At 40.2% G+C, this 14354-nt stretch overlaps 1 protein-coding gene across 3 annotated transcripts in view; it reads right to left on the bottom strand.

The window, feature by feature from the left end:
* The window catches only part of ccdc146 (coiled-coil domain containing 146), a 75574-nt gene that overhangs the window by 6857 nt on the left and 54363 nt on the right, over positions 1 to 14354 (bottom strand). For all 3 annotated transcript variants that reach the window (XM_049567312.1, XM_049567313.1, XM_049567314.1), the window contains 3 exons: positions 2827 to 2937; positions 2480 to 2617; positions 285 to 410 (listed from right to left, as the gene is read on the bottom strand). In XM_049567312.1, coding sequence (XP_049423269.1) covers positions 285 to 410; positions 2480 to 2617; positions 2827 to 2937 — 375 coding nt within the window. The remainder of the gene's footprint in view (positions 1 to 284; positions 411 to 2479; positions 2618 to 2826; positions 2938 to 14354) is intronic.

Below are 14354 nucleotides of genomic sequence, written 5' to 3'. Positions count from 1 at the left end.
TCCTTATAAACCCCCTGAAGTGTTCAGTTTGCCTCTTCATCTGTTTCACTGTGCAAATAAGCAAAGTTAATGGGTTTGAGGTGAAAGGTGGGGCACAGCGAAGAATTATTGTTGAGTCACATTTTGCTCTCTTCGATCGCGGCCAGTGGAGAGTGACAGGAATAATAGGAAAGACAGTGGGAGGCTGCGGGGAGAATGTGCATCCAAGATCACAGTTTGGCCTCCAGAATCACACTGTCTTGGGTACGTGGTTTGTGCTGAGTGTGACTGGGAACGGCTCTGACCTGGAGCTCTTTCTCTTTGATCTCTTGTTGGAGAGACAAAGCAGCAGCTTGCTTCATGGAAAGTTCAGCAGAGACGGCCATCAGGCGGTGGTTGGTGTCGATAATGTGAGTTCGGAGCTCGTTCAACTGGAGCCATACAACATACACACACACACACACACACACACACACACACACATACACAGAACATAGATTAGATCAATTATACACTGATTCAACATGCATTTCAATACAGGATTAAAGTATGTATCTTAAAAGCAACGAGGCTGAATGATTTGTTTTTCCTGTTCTGCTCCTGCTCTTTGATTTTGAGTGGCAGTATAGTTATTACACTCTTTCTGAAAGTTACAGGACTTCCTGCTTTTGAAATATCTGCATGTTTTGTCATGACTGACTGAATGACTGGTCCTTTAACTGAATGATTCATCTGGCTGACTGCAATTCACAAGTGAGGCTTTTCAAAAGCATGAGCGTTAAAACAAAAATCCTTTCAAAGTCTTTCGAGTGACGATTGTGGCCAAAGGTATGTGGGCACCCAAACAGTCTAGCAAAGAAATCACCTCCTGAGAAGAGCCGATCCACCTTCAAGGAGGCTGAGAACATAAATCCCATACAGTTGTGCACATTGGAGATTAAATAGTATTATGCATAGTACACTGGGAGCACGTGTTTTTTTTACAGTTCTGATACATCTAACATGGCAAATAAAAACACTAAGATCCTGAAAGCTAAACAAACACTGATGCCTTATACCAGCCAAAATTTGTCACTCAGGGTAATTAAACCAAAATCTGATGAATTTCATGCTACACTGTCTACTCACAGCATTTTTAATCCTCATATGACCAACTGTGTGATAACACAACCATCTTGAGTTGGCATATGTGAGTGCTTGGGAAGCCATCCACTCCATATGCTGAGGCGATATAAGACCTGGCCCAAAGTCAGTGATCTAAATCATTCCAAACATGCTAGATGGGATGGAGGTCAGGGCGAAGGCCAGTCAACTTCTGCAACACCAAACTCAGAAATCCATTCATTTAACAACCTGATTTAAAAACTGAGGTTGGAAGTTTAATTTTTGCGTCATTATGCAAAAATACCATAGTAACCTTAGAGCATATTGTAATTCAAGTAGACTAAGAGAAAACTAGACTTCTGCACCTCCTCTTGGCTCTGTTTTCAGACGTCAGAAATTCTATGCTGTGACAAAAGACTTTGGCTAGGTCATTTCACAGAGGACGATCCTATTGGCTGTTCTATGAGTACAAATGTGCATGCACCTCCCTTCAGACGGTAAAAGCTTGATTCAATGGCAGAAGATCCTGCAGAGAAAGTTGATATTTCAGTATTGGCGACAACTGCCTCCATTGCAACGCCAACCCAGAAAAAAGGACGCCATTTCAGTATTGACAAAGTGTTTCACAAATGGAGAGAAAATGTTAGCTAATTGTTTAGCCTTCTGCTAACTGAAGCTAAAGGCTCATAGCTGCCGCTAATTCAAGCTCATGTTTATGAAGCCCACGTTTAGAGCCTTGAATCATAGTGTGTCATCTCAAAAGGATTTGGACTGAAGCCTCTTCAAGCACTGTAATTCTCATAGAATTGCCGCTATCCTTAATGGCACTGTGATCACACTCATGATCTGAATGACTGAGACAAAGGACTCGCACAGCTTACTGTAAAAAGCGCTTGCATATGCCTGTGCTTGTCTGGTGGGAGGGGCTTAAGGCAGAGAGCAGAGAGCTGTAGGAGGTATTTTTATATTATGATACACATAAGATACACATATGATTTAATTAAGATCTGTCTTGTTACAAAATGGTGATCCTGTACATTACAGTGCCAACTCTTCATTCATACCATTAATACACATGCGTCCACAAGTTTTAACGTGTATTGAGCCTTCTTCTTGAGGCTATTAATAGTTAGTGTGGGAGAGAGGAAAGACAAAGAGAGAGACAGCACAGTGCCAGCACAAGGAGATTGTAATGCTCGGTGAACTCCTTAATGCCCACTCTGCGTGCTGCTCACATGGACAGCACACGCTCCTCAAACAATGAGTGAGTGTGTTTGTGAGAGAGAGAGCTAAAAGACCAGACTCACTGTGAAGTAACAGGTGAATGATATAACAAGTAACTTGGAATGTGTGTGTATTGTGTTCGATCTGTGTGCGAGTGGATCTTCCTGTCTACCTTCTTAGCCAGTGATAGTCTGTCCTGTTGGCAGTTCTCAGCCTGCTCGCTCAGTGGCTTCAAGAGCCGGGTCACCTGGTCCACAAGGAGCTCTTTTTCCAGCAACTGCCTCTCCTTCTCTGCTAGATTCACCTCCAGCTACACGCAAAGACACATAACGATTATGGTCATTTTATTCATGAATTTTCACCACAGCAGATGTGTGCGTTATAGTTGTCATAAAAGGTAAACATGACCTAAATTCATTTAGAAGATACCATGTACTGGGCTGAGTTGCAAATACATGCAAATACGTAATGACTGCACACACCAATACCCACAGAGACAACTTGTAATGGTGTTGTTACCTGCTCGATCTTCTTAACCACTTCTGCAGTTGAGGGGTCTTTGCCTTTTAGCTCTCTGTAATCAACTGTTCGATTCAGACCTTCAAGTGTCTTGTCGCTGGCTTCCGACAACTGAGACAGAGAATTAAGAGACAAAAACAAGGCTAGACTTAGAGACAAAAACAAGACTAGACTACACAAACACAGTGGCAGAATTTCAGTGTTAGTACTACTGGATTTCAGTGCTGCATTCGACATGGTTGACCACAACATATAACTAGATCAACTGAAAAACTGGGTGGGACTTTCTTGTATAATAATAAACTGGTATGAATCCTGCTTAAAGGACAGGGACTACTTTGTATCTAAAGGTAATTAAACATCCAAGTGGACAAAAATGACATGCGGAGTTCCCCAAGGCTGCATTCTGGGGACTGCTTAACATTCTGCTTAACATCTACATACATTCACAAGCTTGTTTCATGGAACAAGAGAAAAAAAAAACTGAATGGTTGCCATCTATATGATCAAGATTTTTTCTATGATACCCAGCCCTATTGTTCATTGAACAAATCAACAGTTGGATGTGCCACAAATTGTCTTTGGAGACAAGGAGGATGATTAAAAGTCAGCACTCAGCTTAAATTGAATTGCCGATGTTAAAAACTACCAACCAAGCCAGGAATCTTGTTGTAGTCATGGACTCAGGCCTGAATTTCAACAGCCACATTAAGACAATTACAGGCAGCCTACTATCACTTTAAGGATTAAAAGAGTTACGTCTCAGCAGGATTTGGAAAAAACTTCAGTAGACTTTACCACTCTGTGTCTTTACACATCTGACTAAAAAAGTTGATCAGACAGCTGCAGCTGATTCAGAACGCTGCTACTTGAGCCATGACTGAGACCAACAAAGTGGATCACATCACTCTAATTCTGAGGTCTCTACACTGACTTCCTGTCTCTCAGAGAATCAAATTCAAAACAGTTTATGAAGTGCTGAATGGTTTAGGACCAAACTATATTTCTGATCTTCTGATACAGGTTGTCTGGGACATGTCTGCTTTGTGTCACCAGAGCCAAAACTAAACATGGCGAAGCATTCCCTTTTTAAGAACCATATTTCTGGAACAAACTCCTAGTTTTGCTGCAACCCTTGATTCTTTTAAATCAAGGCTGAAGACTTTTCTTTTTGCTGCTGCCTTTAATTAAATTAAGTATTGATTAATACACTGTAATGTTTATTCTTGTATTTAAGCTTGTTTTATTTCATATTCTCTTTCTCTTTAATGACTGTTTTTCGCTGTATTTAAATGTTCTTTTATTGTGTGTTTCTTTTGCACTAAAATGTGCTGTATAAATAAACTTGGCTTACCTGATTAAGGCCTGTATACTGCTCATATAGGCCAAACTCCTCAAGTCACTGTCATTGAGGTCTACTGTACTAATGAAAAAGCAGTTATTTCCCACAAGAGCACCCTTCACACAAATGAATAAGTAAACAACATGAAAAGCAAGAACTCTAGAATTAGACAGCTACTGTCTGTGTTTCGAGAGCCTGGTACTCCAGTCATTTGAGATCCTATTGCACTGGGGATTTTAAAAAAAGCTTACGACATTTGTCAGCTAAATGTAGTGCCTATATGGGAGCTGCTTCACACTAGGTGTCAAGTCACTGGCAAAGTGTGATAAAAGAAACCAAAATCTAAAACGCCACTGGATCCCTCTAAGGGACACTTTTTTTTTTAATACTCTGACATCCCTTAAGACAGCAGAAATAGAAGTGGAGGTAAGGATGCACAAGAAAGGATAAAGATGAGTTAGAGAGAGACAAAAGGCAGGCAGGCAGGAGGACAAGAGAAGACACTGACATTAAGTGAGGGGACGGTGAATGCATTTTACATTCAGGTCCTCAACCGGCATTCTTATTCTGAAACAGCTGCAGTTTGGTGTGTGAGAGGATTAGTGTGTTGCGCACTTCAAATATGAAATGCTGACATGATTTCCTGCTTAACTGTTTCAATGAATGGAAGAAAACTGACATCTGTTACGTGATTCAAAGGTACCCTGTGGAGTATTTGACAGTTGCACTGTGGACAAGTCTTTCAACAATGGTAAACCCAGAAGAACAGTCAGTACATCACTTATGTTGTTTGTCCGGGCTTTGTTCAAACATAAAAGTAGTTCAAATTCTGTGGAGATCCCAAAGTTTTAAAAAGATACCAGATATGTCAGGCTGAATTTTGGGAAAAAGTTTATAAAGGTTTACCCAAGATGTCAAGGTGCAGCCAGAAAAACCCAAAACACTGGAGTCCTGTAAATACACCTCATACAGCAATGAAGAATTGGCTGGTACTTAGAGGGGAAATGAAAAGAGAGTCAATGTTAAGGGGTTAATTGAATAAACTGCTTGCTCTGACCAACAGTCCAAAACTTAGAAGACGTCAAATCGCTCCAAAAAACTTTTCATGAAGAGGATACGGGCTGATGGCTGCACTTGGATTCACCTGGCCAGTCGGAGCAGTTCTTTTTAATATTTGCTATTTAATGAAGATTATGAAGTCAAAGACAAAAAAGAAGTGGCCTCTTAACCTGTGCAGGGACTGCTGGTGGGAATAGGCAATTAAAGTAGCTACAGTCTCTCAACAGAGAAGTTAAAACAAATGCTCAATGGCCCCATTACAGCAAAATAAAGATGGTCTATATATAAAAATATGAAGCTGAGATGATCAAGGAACCATGACAGGGACCATACTCTAAATGGGACATAAGCAGAAAATAGAAAACACAGATCAGATGAGAAAATATGAATAGATGCCTGGAGAGAAAAAGACGGATATAAGCGAAGAGGAAATGATTGGATAGGCAGCAGAAAGTAAAGAGCGGAGAGGGGAGGAAAAACAGGGTGTGGAAAAATGTTGCACACAGGCGGTCTGACCTGCTGTGACCTGGCTTATGAAACAGCAGTGTCTCTCCACTCAACCATACAGCATGTGTGTATATGTGTGCGCACCTGTGCATGTTTACCTGCCTGTATCTAATGTAAGAAATGATGTGTCAGGCTTGAAAGACAGCATGGAACAAAGTGATGATTCCCATTTTCCCTCACTTCACGGAAGAGATTAATGAAGCCTCTGCAAACAGACAGTGAGTCTGATTAAAACGGACTGCTCCCTCAACGTCATATGACTCAAGTTTTAATTTATTAGTATGACTGTCATGTGATTAACTGAGGTGTTTGTAAGGCTAATGTTACAGATGCTCCAGAGGGAGAAAAAAGTTAAGAGGCTGACAACAATGACGGCAAGCATCTGAGAAGCGGAGATGGAGATGAGAGTGAAGCAGATGTACATGGAGAGACTTATAAAAGGCTGACAAATAGAAGAAGATACAGTGAAGGGGAGCGAAGGAAAAACAGCATGAAGTCCAGAGTGAGGAAAGGAGGGAGGGATAGGATGTGAAAGCAGACAAGAAAGACAGAATCAGAAGGAGACAGGAGATGCAGAGAAACAGGAATTGGGGCTGACCAACAGGGACTGAGGTTATCTTGAGTTTTTACTGCAGACATGACTTCAACAAGAAAACCTTGTTCATGGTGTATGGAGCTGAATGCATGATAAGTGCATTTTCAAACCAAAACTAAGCAACAAAGCAAGCATAATGATCTTACTTCCTGCTGAACTTGCAAATGAAGGGCGCTAAACTGTAAATGATCATAGTGACACTACAAATTAAAGCTGGACTGAATTTGAATTGTTCACACTTTCATGTGTAAAGAAGAGTATAACACTGCAGCGACAGCAATTTGCATATTTTTACATCCATTTAAAATGGATAAAATAGGGTCCAGTTGTGCTGATGGTAAATGACCAGTTAATGACTGAAAACTCACAGAAACAAGTAGCCTTGTCCTGTAGCCTCAGCTCTCCGTATATTAGCAGTTAAAGGAATAGTGAGACATTGTGAGAGATATTGTTATTCACGGTCTTGGCAAGAGTTGGGTGAGAAGATCAATAATGTACCACTCTCACATTTGTGTGATAAATACTAAGCCACTGCCATCAGCAACCTGAGTACAAAGAGTTCCTGCTCCTGCCCAAGAAATAGTCTGGAACATCATCCAACTATAAAGTCAAAGTGTTGTCTTCACACTCCTGGAAGTGGATTTTGTACAAACTTCTTTTGGAAAATTACGACAGCCATAAATTTAACTGCTGTCAGCATCGAGAGCACCTGGGCATTGGCCATAGCAGCAACTTGACATAGGCTACACAATAATTTTGGCTGGGATTACAATCATGTTTAGAATAATGTTACTATCTGCAATGTTTCTATATTGTATTTGAACCACTGACTCCATTATACTAACTAGCTTGCCCTTTGCAAGTTAATTTATCAGCTAATATTATGAAGCAGCCACTGGCAGGTTCATGCTGCCGACCGAGCTACAGCTTCCTGACTAGCATTAGCTTACGATTAGCTCATTGGCTGCCGAGCTGTAACCACTACACTGCATGGATCCATCATTATTTGCTTTGTGATGTTAGCTGATAAAGTAATTTGCAAACCAGCCCCTGAAGTCTGGATGAATCAGCTGATGTTATCCACTCATTTCCCTATTTTGCTATGTTAGCTAGATAGCAATCCATCTGCATCAGCAAGCAAGCTAATGTTAGCTAGCATTAGCCAGCTAAAATCCCCAAATCACAATATATTTCACTTGTCACTGTTTCCTCTGGGATTGTTTTGAGCACTGGAGGCACTGAATCTGATAAATTTACTCTTTCTTCGACCACAAATACGACATATGATGGTCGCCATCTTGTCTATGTAGCGGAAGGGGAGGGACCACTGTTGCTGCATTGTACAAATCTAAGTTATATGTGTGTTTTTTGCACTAAGCACCACTATACTGTTGTCGGGTATAAGCCAGCAGTATGTTTACTGGGTTAATTTAGCAGTCTGTAATGATTTGGTACCACAAACGATAACCGAATGCCAATGCTAGTTTGCTAACTAGGTAACAGCTGCACATTAGTCATTAAAAGATGAGGAAGAGGTCGAGATTTGCGGTCGTCATTTCAGGTAAGCGCACAACGGCCATGTTTGGTTTGAGACAACACTACCCTGTCAAAATTCACGCACTATGTCAATAAGTACATAGTGCACATAGTATACTACATGGAAGTGTACTAATGGAAGTATGTGATTTGAGACACACAGAGTGACTAACCATAACCCTACAAATAAATGTTGCTCTGAATTTCAAATTCTAAACTTTTTTTGTGTAAGAAAATGTAAAATACTGCAGCTAAAGCATTTTGCACAACCTATTTTTCCATTTATTATGACATAGTTATTAATTGCCCTGCTTCTACTCAGACTCAGGCCATTCAATGCTGTTCAGCAATTCCTGTTCAATCTGAATCTCGTCCTGAATGCTGATAAAACTGTAAAACAATAAAAATGCATATTGTTCACAAAAAAGTAAAAGTAGATAATGTGGAGTCAGGTTGTGGTGATGGTGACCAGTACATGACTGTCAAAACCACAGACTGTAGAATAAAGACAGATGACATTACAGCTCCCCAAATATCTCAGCACCAATCGCAGATTGGACCTACTTTGCCAGAAGGTGGCAGTTCAAATTCAGCCAGGGCAAACCCCAGTGGTGAGTAAAGGTTTGTCTCTAAGTGGCCGCTGGAAAATGTATTTAAAGGAAACACAGCATGTGTGGACTCTGCTGTGGTGGCTGTCGGTCATTTGTTGACGTAACTGGCTCCATGTTCAAGATTAGCAAGTGTTGCACACTGTTGGAGCTAAAAGGCAAAGCGTTCGTGAGCATGCATAATGTCACATCCTTTGCATTATCCCAGAAAATTAGTCCTGTGTCCTTTACATGCAAATCAGTCCAGAGGCCTTTATAGGCACACAACAAAGTCGGGGAAGGTCTTATTTTTTAAGTTCTATTACAGTCCGTTCACCCACTGATGATTAAAAGCGATTAATACGTACATGTAAAAAGTTATGTAGAGAACTTTAAATGAGGATTAACTTTTCAGACTGTGTTATCTGCAAATACCCGTCTGAGACAAGTGTGTGCCCCGTCCTCAATTTTGAGTCTGATTGATCTGTGTTCCACCCTCATACGTAACCACCCTAAGCCATTTAAACACTACATGATGGATGGGATACAGCGCGTCTCTGTCACTCTCCCTCTCCTCTCTTCACTCTTCAATCAATCTCTTCTTTTTTCCCTCTGTTGTGCCCTCGCTCTTAACATTTTTATACCCGTCCTCCTCCCTCTGTTCGTATACGCTGATGTTTGTCTTTCTCTTTGTATTCATCTGTCTCTGTGTCAGCGTCTCTGTTCTGCCTGCCTGCCTCTCTGTTTTCTTCATCTGGCTGTCACAAAGAATCGCTGCTTTCTTGGCTCATGACGGCTATAAAGCATTGTACGTGTGACAGCATCCACGCAGAATACCATTTGCATGTCATCTGCATAATTTCCGCTCACTTAGTAGTTAGCATGAAGCCACATAATACATGCCACACTGCCTGCTTAACAGCATAATAATAAAGATAAATAATGACCTTATTTATATACCGCTGCTCGAAATTAGGTTACAGAGTCCCTCACAATTAAAAGGGATAAAAGACAAAGGGATAGATCAGTAAAGCAGAAAGGTCAGTAAAGTAAGACAGGAGCAAAATCAGAATCATAATAAGGTTATGTAAGGTTAATTAGCCGAACATGTTGCTCAACTGGAGCTTTCATAAGCCCCAAAATGAGGAATAAATTAGAATTAGATATGAGAATGTGCATTTTAATTTGGCTTCTACATAAATAATTGACAACAGGTCACCACATATCAAAAACACATAATATAATACTGATTTCCACCAGTGATTTAAAGCTGATAATGATCTTTGTGTGAGAGTGAGAGCTGCAGAGGAGATTCTGGGGGTCATTCAAACAAGTTTTAATTAAATTAATAAAAACATAAAATCACTAAAACCAGACAATGCAAACATAATGTCTGATAGCGTAACATATTAAGAGTTAAGAGGTATAAAATATATAGTGGTAAGAAGAGATCTGAGGGATGATACTGACTGTGCCGGGGCCTGAATTCCACAGGTGTATCACTGCACAACCTTAACGCCCCTGACAACAGAAGCCCTCACTTTGGCTCCTTAACTGGGATACAGGAATATTTATAAGGTACGGTAAGGTTCCTGCCTGCAGAGGACCTCAAGCTACATCAAGGCTCATAGGACATGAAAAGAAAGATAACTAGGCCATGAATGACCTCAAAAGTAATAAGTGACTGCATATGACTTGGAATTAACAGTGAACGTCAACAGCCAAGGTTAGGAAAAAAAAAAAAAAAATCTCTGAAAAAATCTGCTGTGGAAATCTTGTGCAGAGTAAATTTAATGGTAGTCTGACAGAAAGACGTCATTGATGGACTACTGTTAACACTGTTGGGACTACATTTGAGATACATCCCAGCTTATCTGATGACTTGAGTTAGAAAGCAGGATATAGTCCATGAACCAAAGGGTTTGCCGTGCCAATTTGGAGGGACCATGTCTTATAGTGTTTTTTTTAAAGGTATATGTCTCTACTGTTGGAAAATGGATGAAAGCACTGAAGCAATGGTAACTTTCTATGTGTTCTCACGCCCTTTTCATTTCTCCATCACTACAATTGTCCATGTTTTTGTGGCTGTTTACACATAAAACCAGTATACAGTGGTGGAAAAAGTTTTCGGACACCCTTAAAATTTTACACAATCTCAAATATTATCATGAAATATTTGTGGAAAAATCTTTTTTGTGTTTCAAAAGGTGTGGCTGCATTAGACAGATACAAACAAATACAAATTATATTTTTTTGTTTATTGTTTACAAGAAAAACTAACAAAACTAAATTCTTGACAGTTTCAATATGTCAGTTCTCAACATTGTCGGTATCAAAGTCAACAAATAACAGAGAATGTGTTCAAAACTGAACAAAAAATAAATAAACCATCACATCATCAAATTAATATTTAGTAGTCCTGCCATTGGCATATAGTAGAGCTCTAATCCTGGCTGGCATGTTCCCCATGAGCCTTTCACACTGTTGAGGGGTAATCTTGTCCCGTTCTATTTGAATTACTGCTTTTAATTCTTCTAAATTCTTTGGTTTATGCTTTGAAACAGACCTTTTGATAATCCACCACAGATTTTCAATGGGGCTCATGTCCGGGGATTGAGCTGGCCACTCTAAGACCTGGATACTGTGCTCCTGCAGCCAAGTTCTACTGGCCTTGGATGTGTGGCAAGGGGCATTATCTTGTTAAAACATCCAGTTTTTACCTCGACGGAACAGTGCACGCGCAGAAGGGAGCATGTACATGCTGGAGATAATGCTTCGCCTGGCCTTCTGCGTACCCTCACATTAGTAGGAGGAAGATAAAGCTGGAAACTGGACTCATCTGACCACAAAATCTTCTTCCAATTCCTGGCTGTCCAGTTCTTGTGTGCCTGGGCCCAACGACGCCAGGCTAACCTCTGTCTCTCATTGATCAGGGGCTTCTTGATAGCCTTGTAGGGCCTTAAGCCATGATCTAAAAGTTGGCCACATACAGTGCGGGTGGAACACTGGACACCAGTTTGGTTTGACCACTGCTGCTGAAGCTCCTGTGATGTCATTCGTGGGTTTTGCCTGCACATGCGGATCAGGATGCGGTCATTTCTTGCTGAAGAAACCCTTGGACGCCCAGATCTTGGTGTGTCTTCCAAGCTGTTGGTTCGTCTGTATTTCTGCAGAGTGTATCCAACTGCTGAAGGACTGCATCTGCACTTCCTGGCTATCTGGCGGCAGCTGTACCCTTCCTGGCTGAGAATCTTTATCTTCAGGCATGTTTCCTGCGTTAGGTTCCTTGTTTTAGCCATTTTTGTGTCTGAAGAACTTTCAAATGTGCTGGCTTTATGTAGACACGAAGCTTGGCAACAAAAATTATGTCTTTTAATAAAAAGAACGACCTTCATCACTGGTACCAAAATGACCCAATACTCAAAATTTCTTATGTATTTTTATGGAACCAATCAATTTTAAGTTTTTAATGGCTTTTTTAGGATTTATTTAGTATTTTGGCTGTGACTGTACTAAAAGAAATTGTACTTGAAGACCTAAGAGTGATTCTTAATGCAATATTTCACAAATGCATGGGGTGTCCGAAAACTTTTTTCCACCACTGTACAAGATAGTCAGCTCCACAGAATATTATAAAGTGGTAAAGCTTAGGCTATAATCTATCTACCAGTCACACTTTGATGATGCTGACGAAAACAGAGTTTGATCTTTGACCTCTAATGCTGCGACAGGGCAAAACTTTAATGCCACTGCAAACACCCTTATAACTACCTTCATATTGAACTGATGTGCCTTTGGATAGTTCCATGATAACAGCACATAAAGTGGAAAAACAACACTTTTTTGATCAGAATTAACTTAACTACAGTTTGTTTTTAACATACTACTAAGAACTTCGCAGTGGATTCTGTTGATGGGGAAAATGTAAATAGCTTTTTAAGCAGTAGAAACACAAAATAATCCTTTCCTAAGAAATTATTTCTCTCCAAGGTTGATCCATTATTTTATATTTTCCCACTGCTTTCCCACTGCCATTGTCAATATAAATGTGTAACAACTGATGAGCCCCCTATTTAACAGCAGTAGGTTATGGTTGCATTCAACAAAATACCCAATGGTGTACAGTTGCTTGCTGTAGTATTGCAATCCATGTTGTCTTGTTATGCGGAAGTTATTTGTCTATCTTTGCAGAATGAGCCTCCTTTGAAAACTGATCACAGCATTTAAATCCTCAATCAACTCATTACAGCTCTTGAAAGTGGTGAACTAGCTAGCCGTGAACTCTCCGGGTGACTATCAATAACCCAAACTGTGGTACTTATGTTAACACTTCAAAATAAAGGCACACAAGTTACAAGTCACGAAGCTACCATTGCTGCAATGCAATAGTCTCATGCATTCCAATCGTTCTTAAAAAGAAATTTCAAGTTTTAAGAAATTTCTTCTGAAAACCCACTTACACAGTTTTCTCTAAGGTTCACTGATGCCTTCTTATTTGTGATTTGTTTAGGTAAGAACAGAATCCACACACACTCGAGAGCACACTTCTGCACATTTTGTGCAGAATAATTGATTGACAATCATCATAGTTTTGATTATTTTGCAAAAAGCATTATGGTCTTTTAAAATAAACTCTACACTTACACTTCAACTCACAACAGTTGTGTTAATGGGCACCATACCATCTAATAATTAGTGATTAATTATGCCCCCTGGGAATAGAGTGACAAAGCAGCGTTAAGAGTAAGTTATTAATAACTTACAGAAACGTGTTTTAGTCCACCTTCCACCATCTCTGTCCCTTTCTCTGTTTCTCTCTAAACACACATACGCACAGCTTGGACAATGTCATGACCCTCTTCAGATTTTCATTTTTGGCATACTTGACTTTAATTCTCTCAAATTCTTCCCTGCAGTCTCATGCCCCTTTATGGGGATTTGTGGGGTGTTTACCTATGCTAATTAAGATATACTGGCATGTGCTTTCAACCTCAGAGGACAATGGGATTCATCATTATAGGAACAAAGGGGTGAACCATTCTAAAGTTTAGGAACACATCATCTTAGAACCTTCTGTAAGAACAAATTTAAGATAAAACTTAGTAAGATATTGGTGAATGAGGCCCATAGACTTTAAAAAATTACTGAGACATGGTCCCTCCAAAGTTTTGGGCATCTGGGTCATGGACTAACATTCATATTCTTGGGTGTTTAGGCTGCAGTCTGAAAAGAAGTCAGATTTAAGACGTGACTTACTGAATGACTTTCAGGGGTTACAGAGGGGAGTTTCATACGCCACGCATTGAGCATAACAGTCAAGTCAAATTTATCAGCTTTTTAATTTCTGTTTCCTGCTTTCTCTTTCTACCTGTCTCACTTAAGTCTCTCACATACAACATTCACTTGCACACATCTATCAAGGATTCACGTTGGGTTTCCCCGTGGTAATAACTTCCAGACAGGTTGGACAAAGATTTAAGACAGGGACAGACAAACAATATGACTCACCACCATAGGGACAGTGCAGTATGTCATCAGCCCCACCCTGTTGTAAATCCTACTCTGTTAGTGACTCTCTGTGTGTGTTCTATAAATATATCTGTCTGTATAATGCTGATATTATGAGCTCATGTGACTTTGTATGACAGACGTATAGCTACTCATTAAAGGACTGTTGAACAATAATCAGATGTTGCTGCAAGGGTATTATTGCAACTTCACAAGCACGGCGTTGATCTCAGTGTGTGCGCCGACGCGTGTGCACCTGTATGTGTGTTTGAGATGTCGACATGCCAGCGACTCATAAACAAGCAGTAAATTCAGAATCCAACACCAACCTCTGTTTGCTTTGCAGCAATTAAAATTCCTCAGAGCAATCGAAAGCCTCAGAGTATATTGAACT

This window comes from Epinephelus fuscoguttatus, linkage group LG22, assembly GCF_011397635.1.
Source record: "Epinephelus fuscoguttatus linkage group LG22, E.fuscoguttatus.final_Chr_v1".
Taxonomy (NCBI): Eukaryota; Metazoa; Chordata; class Actinopteri; order Perciformes; family Serranidae; genus Epinephelus; species Epinephelus fuscoguttatus.
The sequence above is the reverse complement of the archived record's forward strand: the minus strand, read 5'-3'. Positions and strand labels throughout refer to the sequence as shown.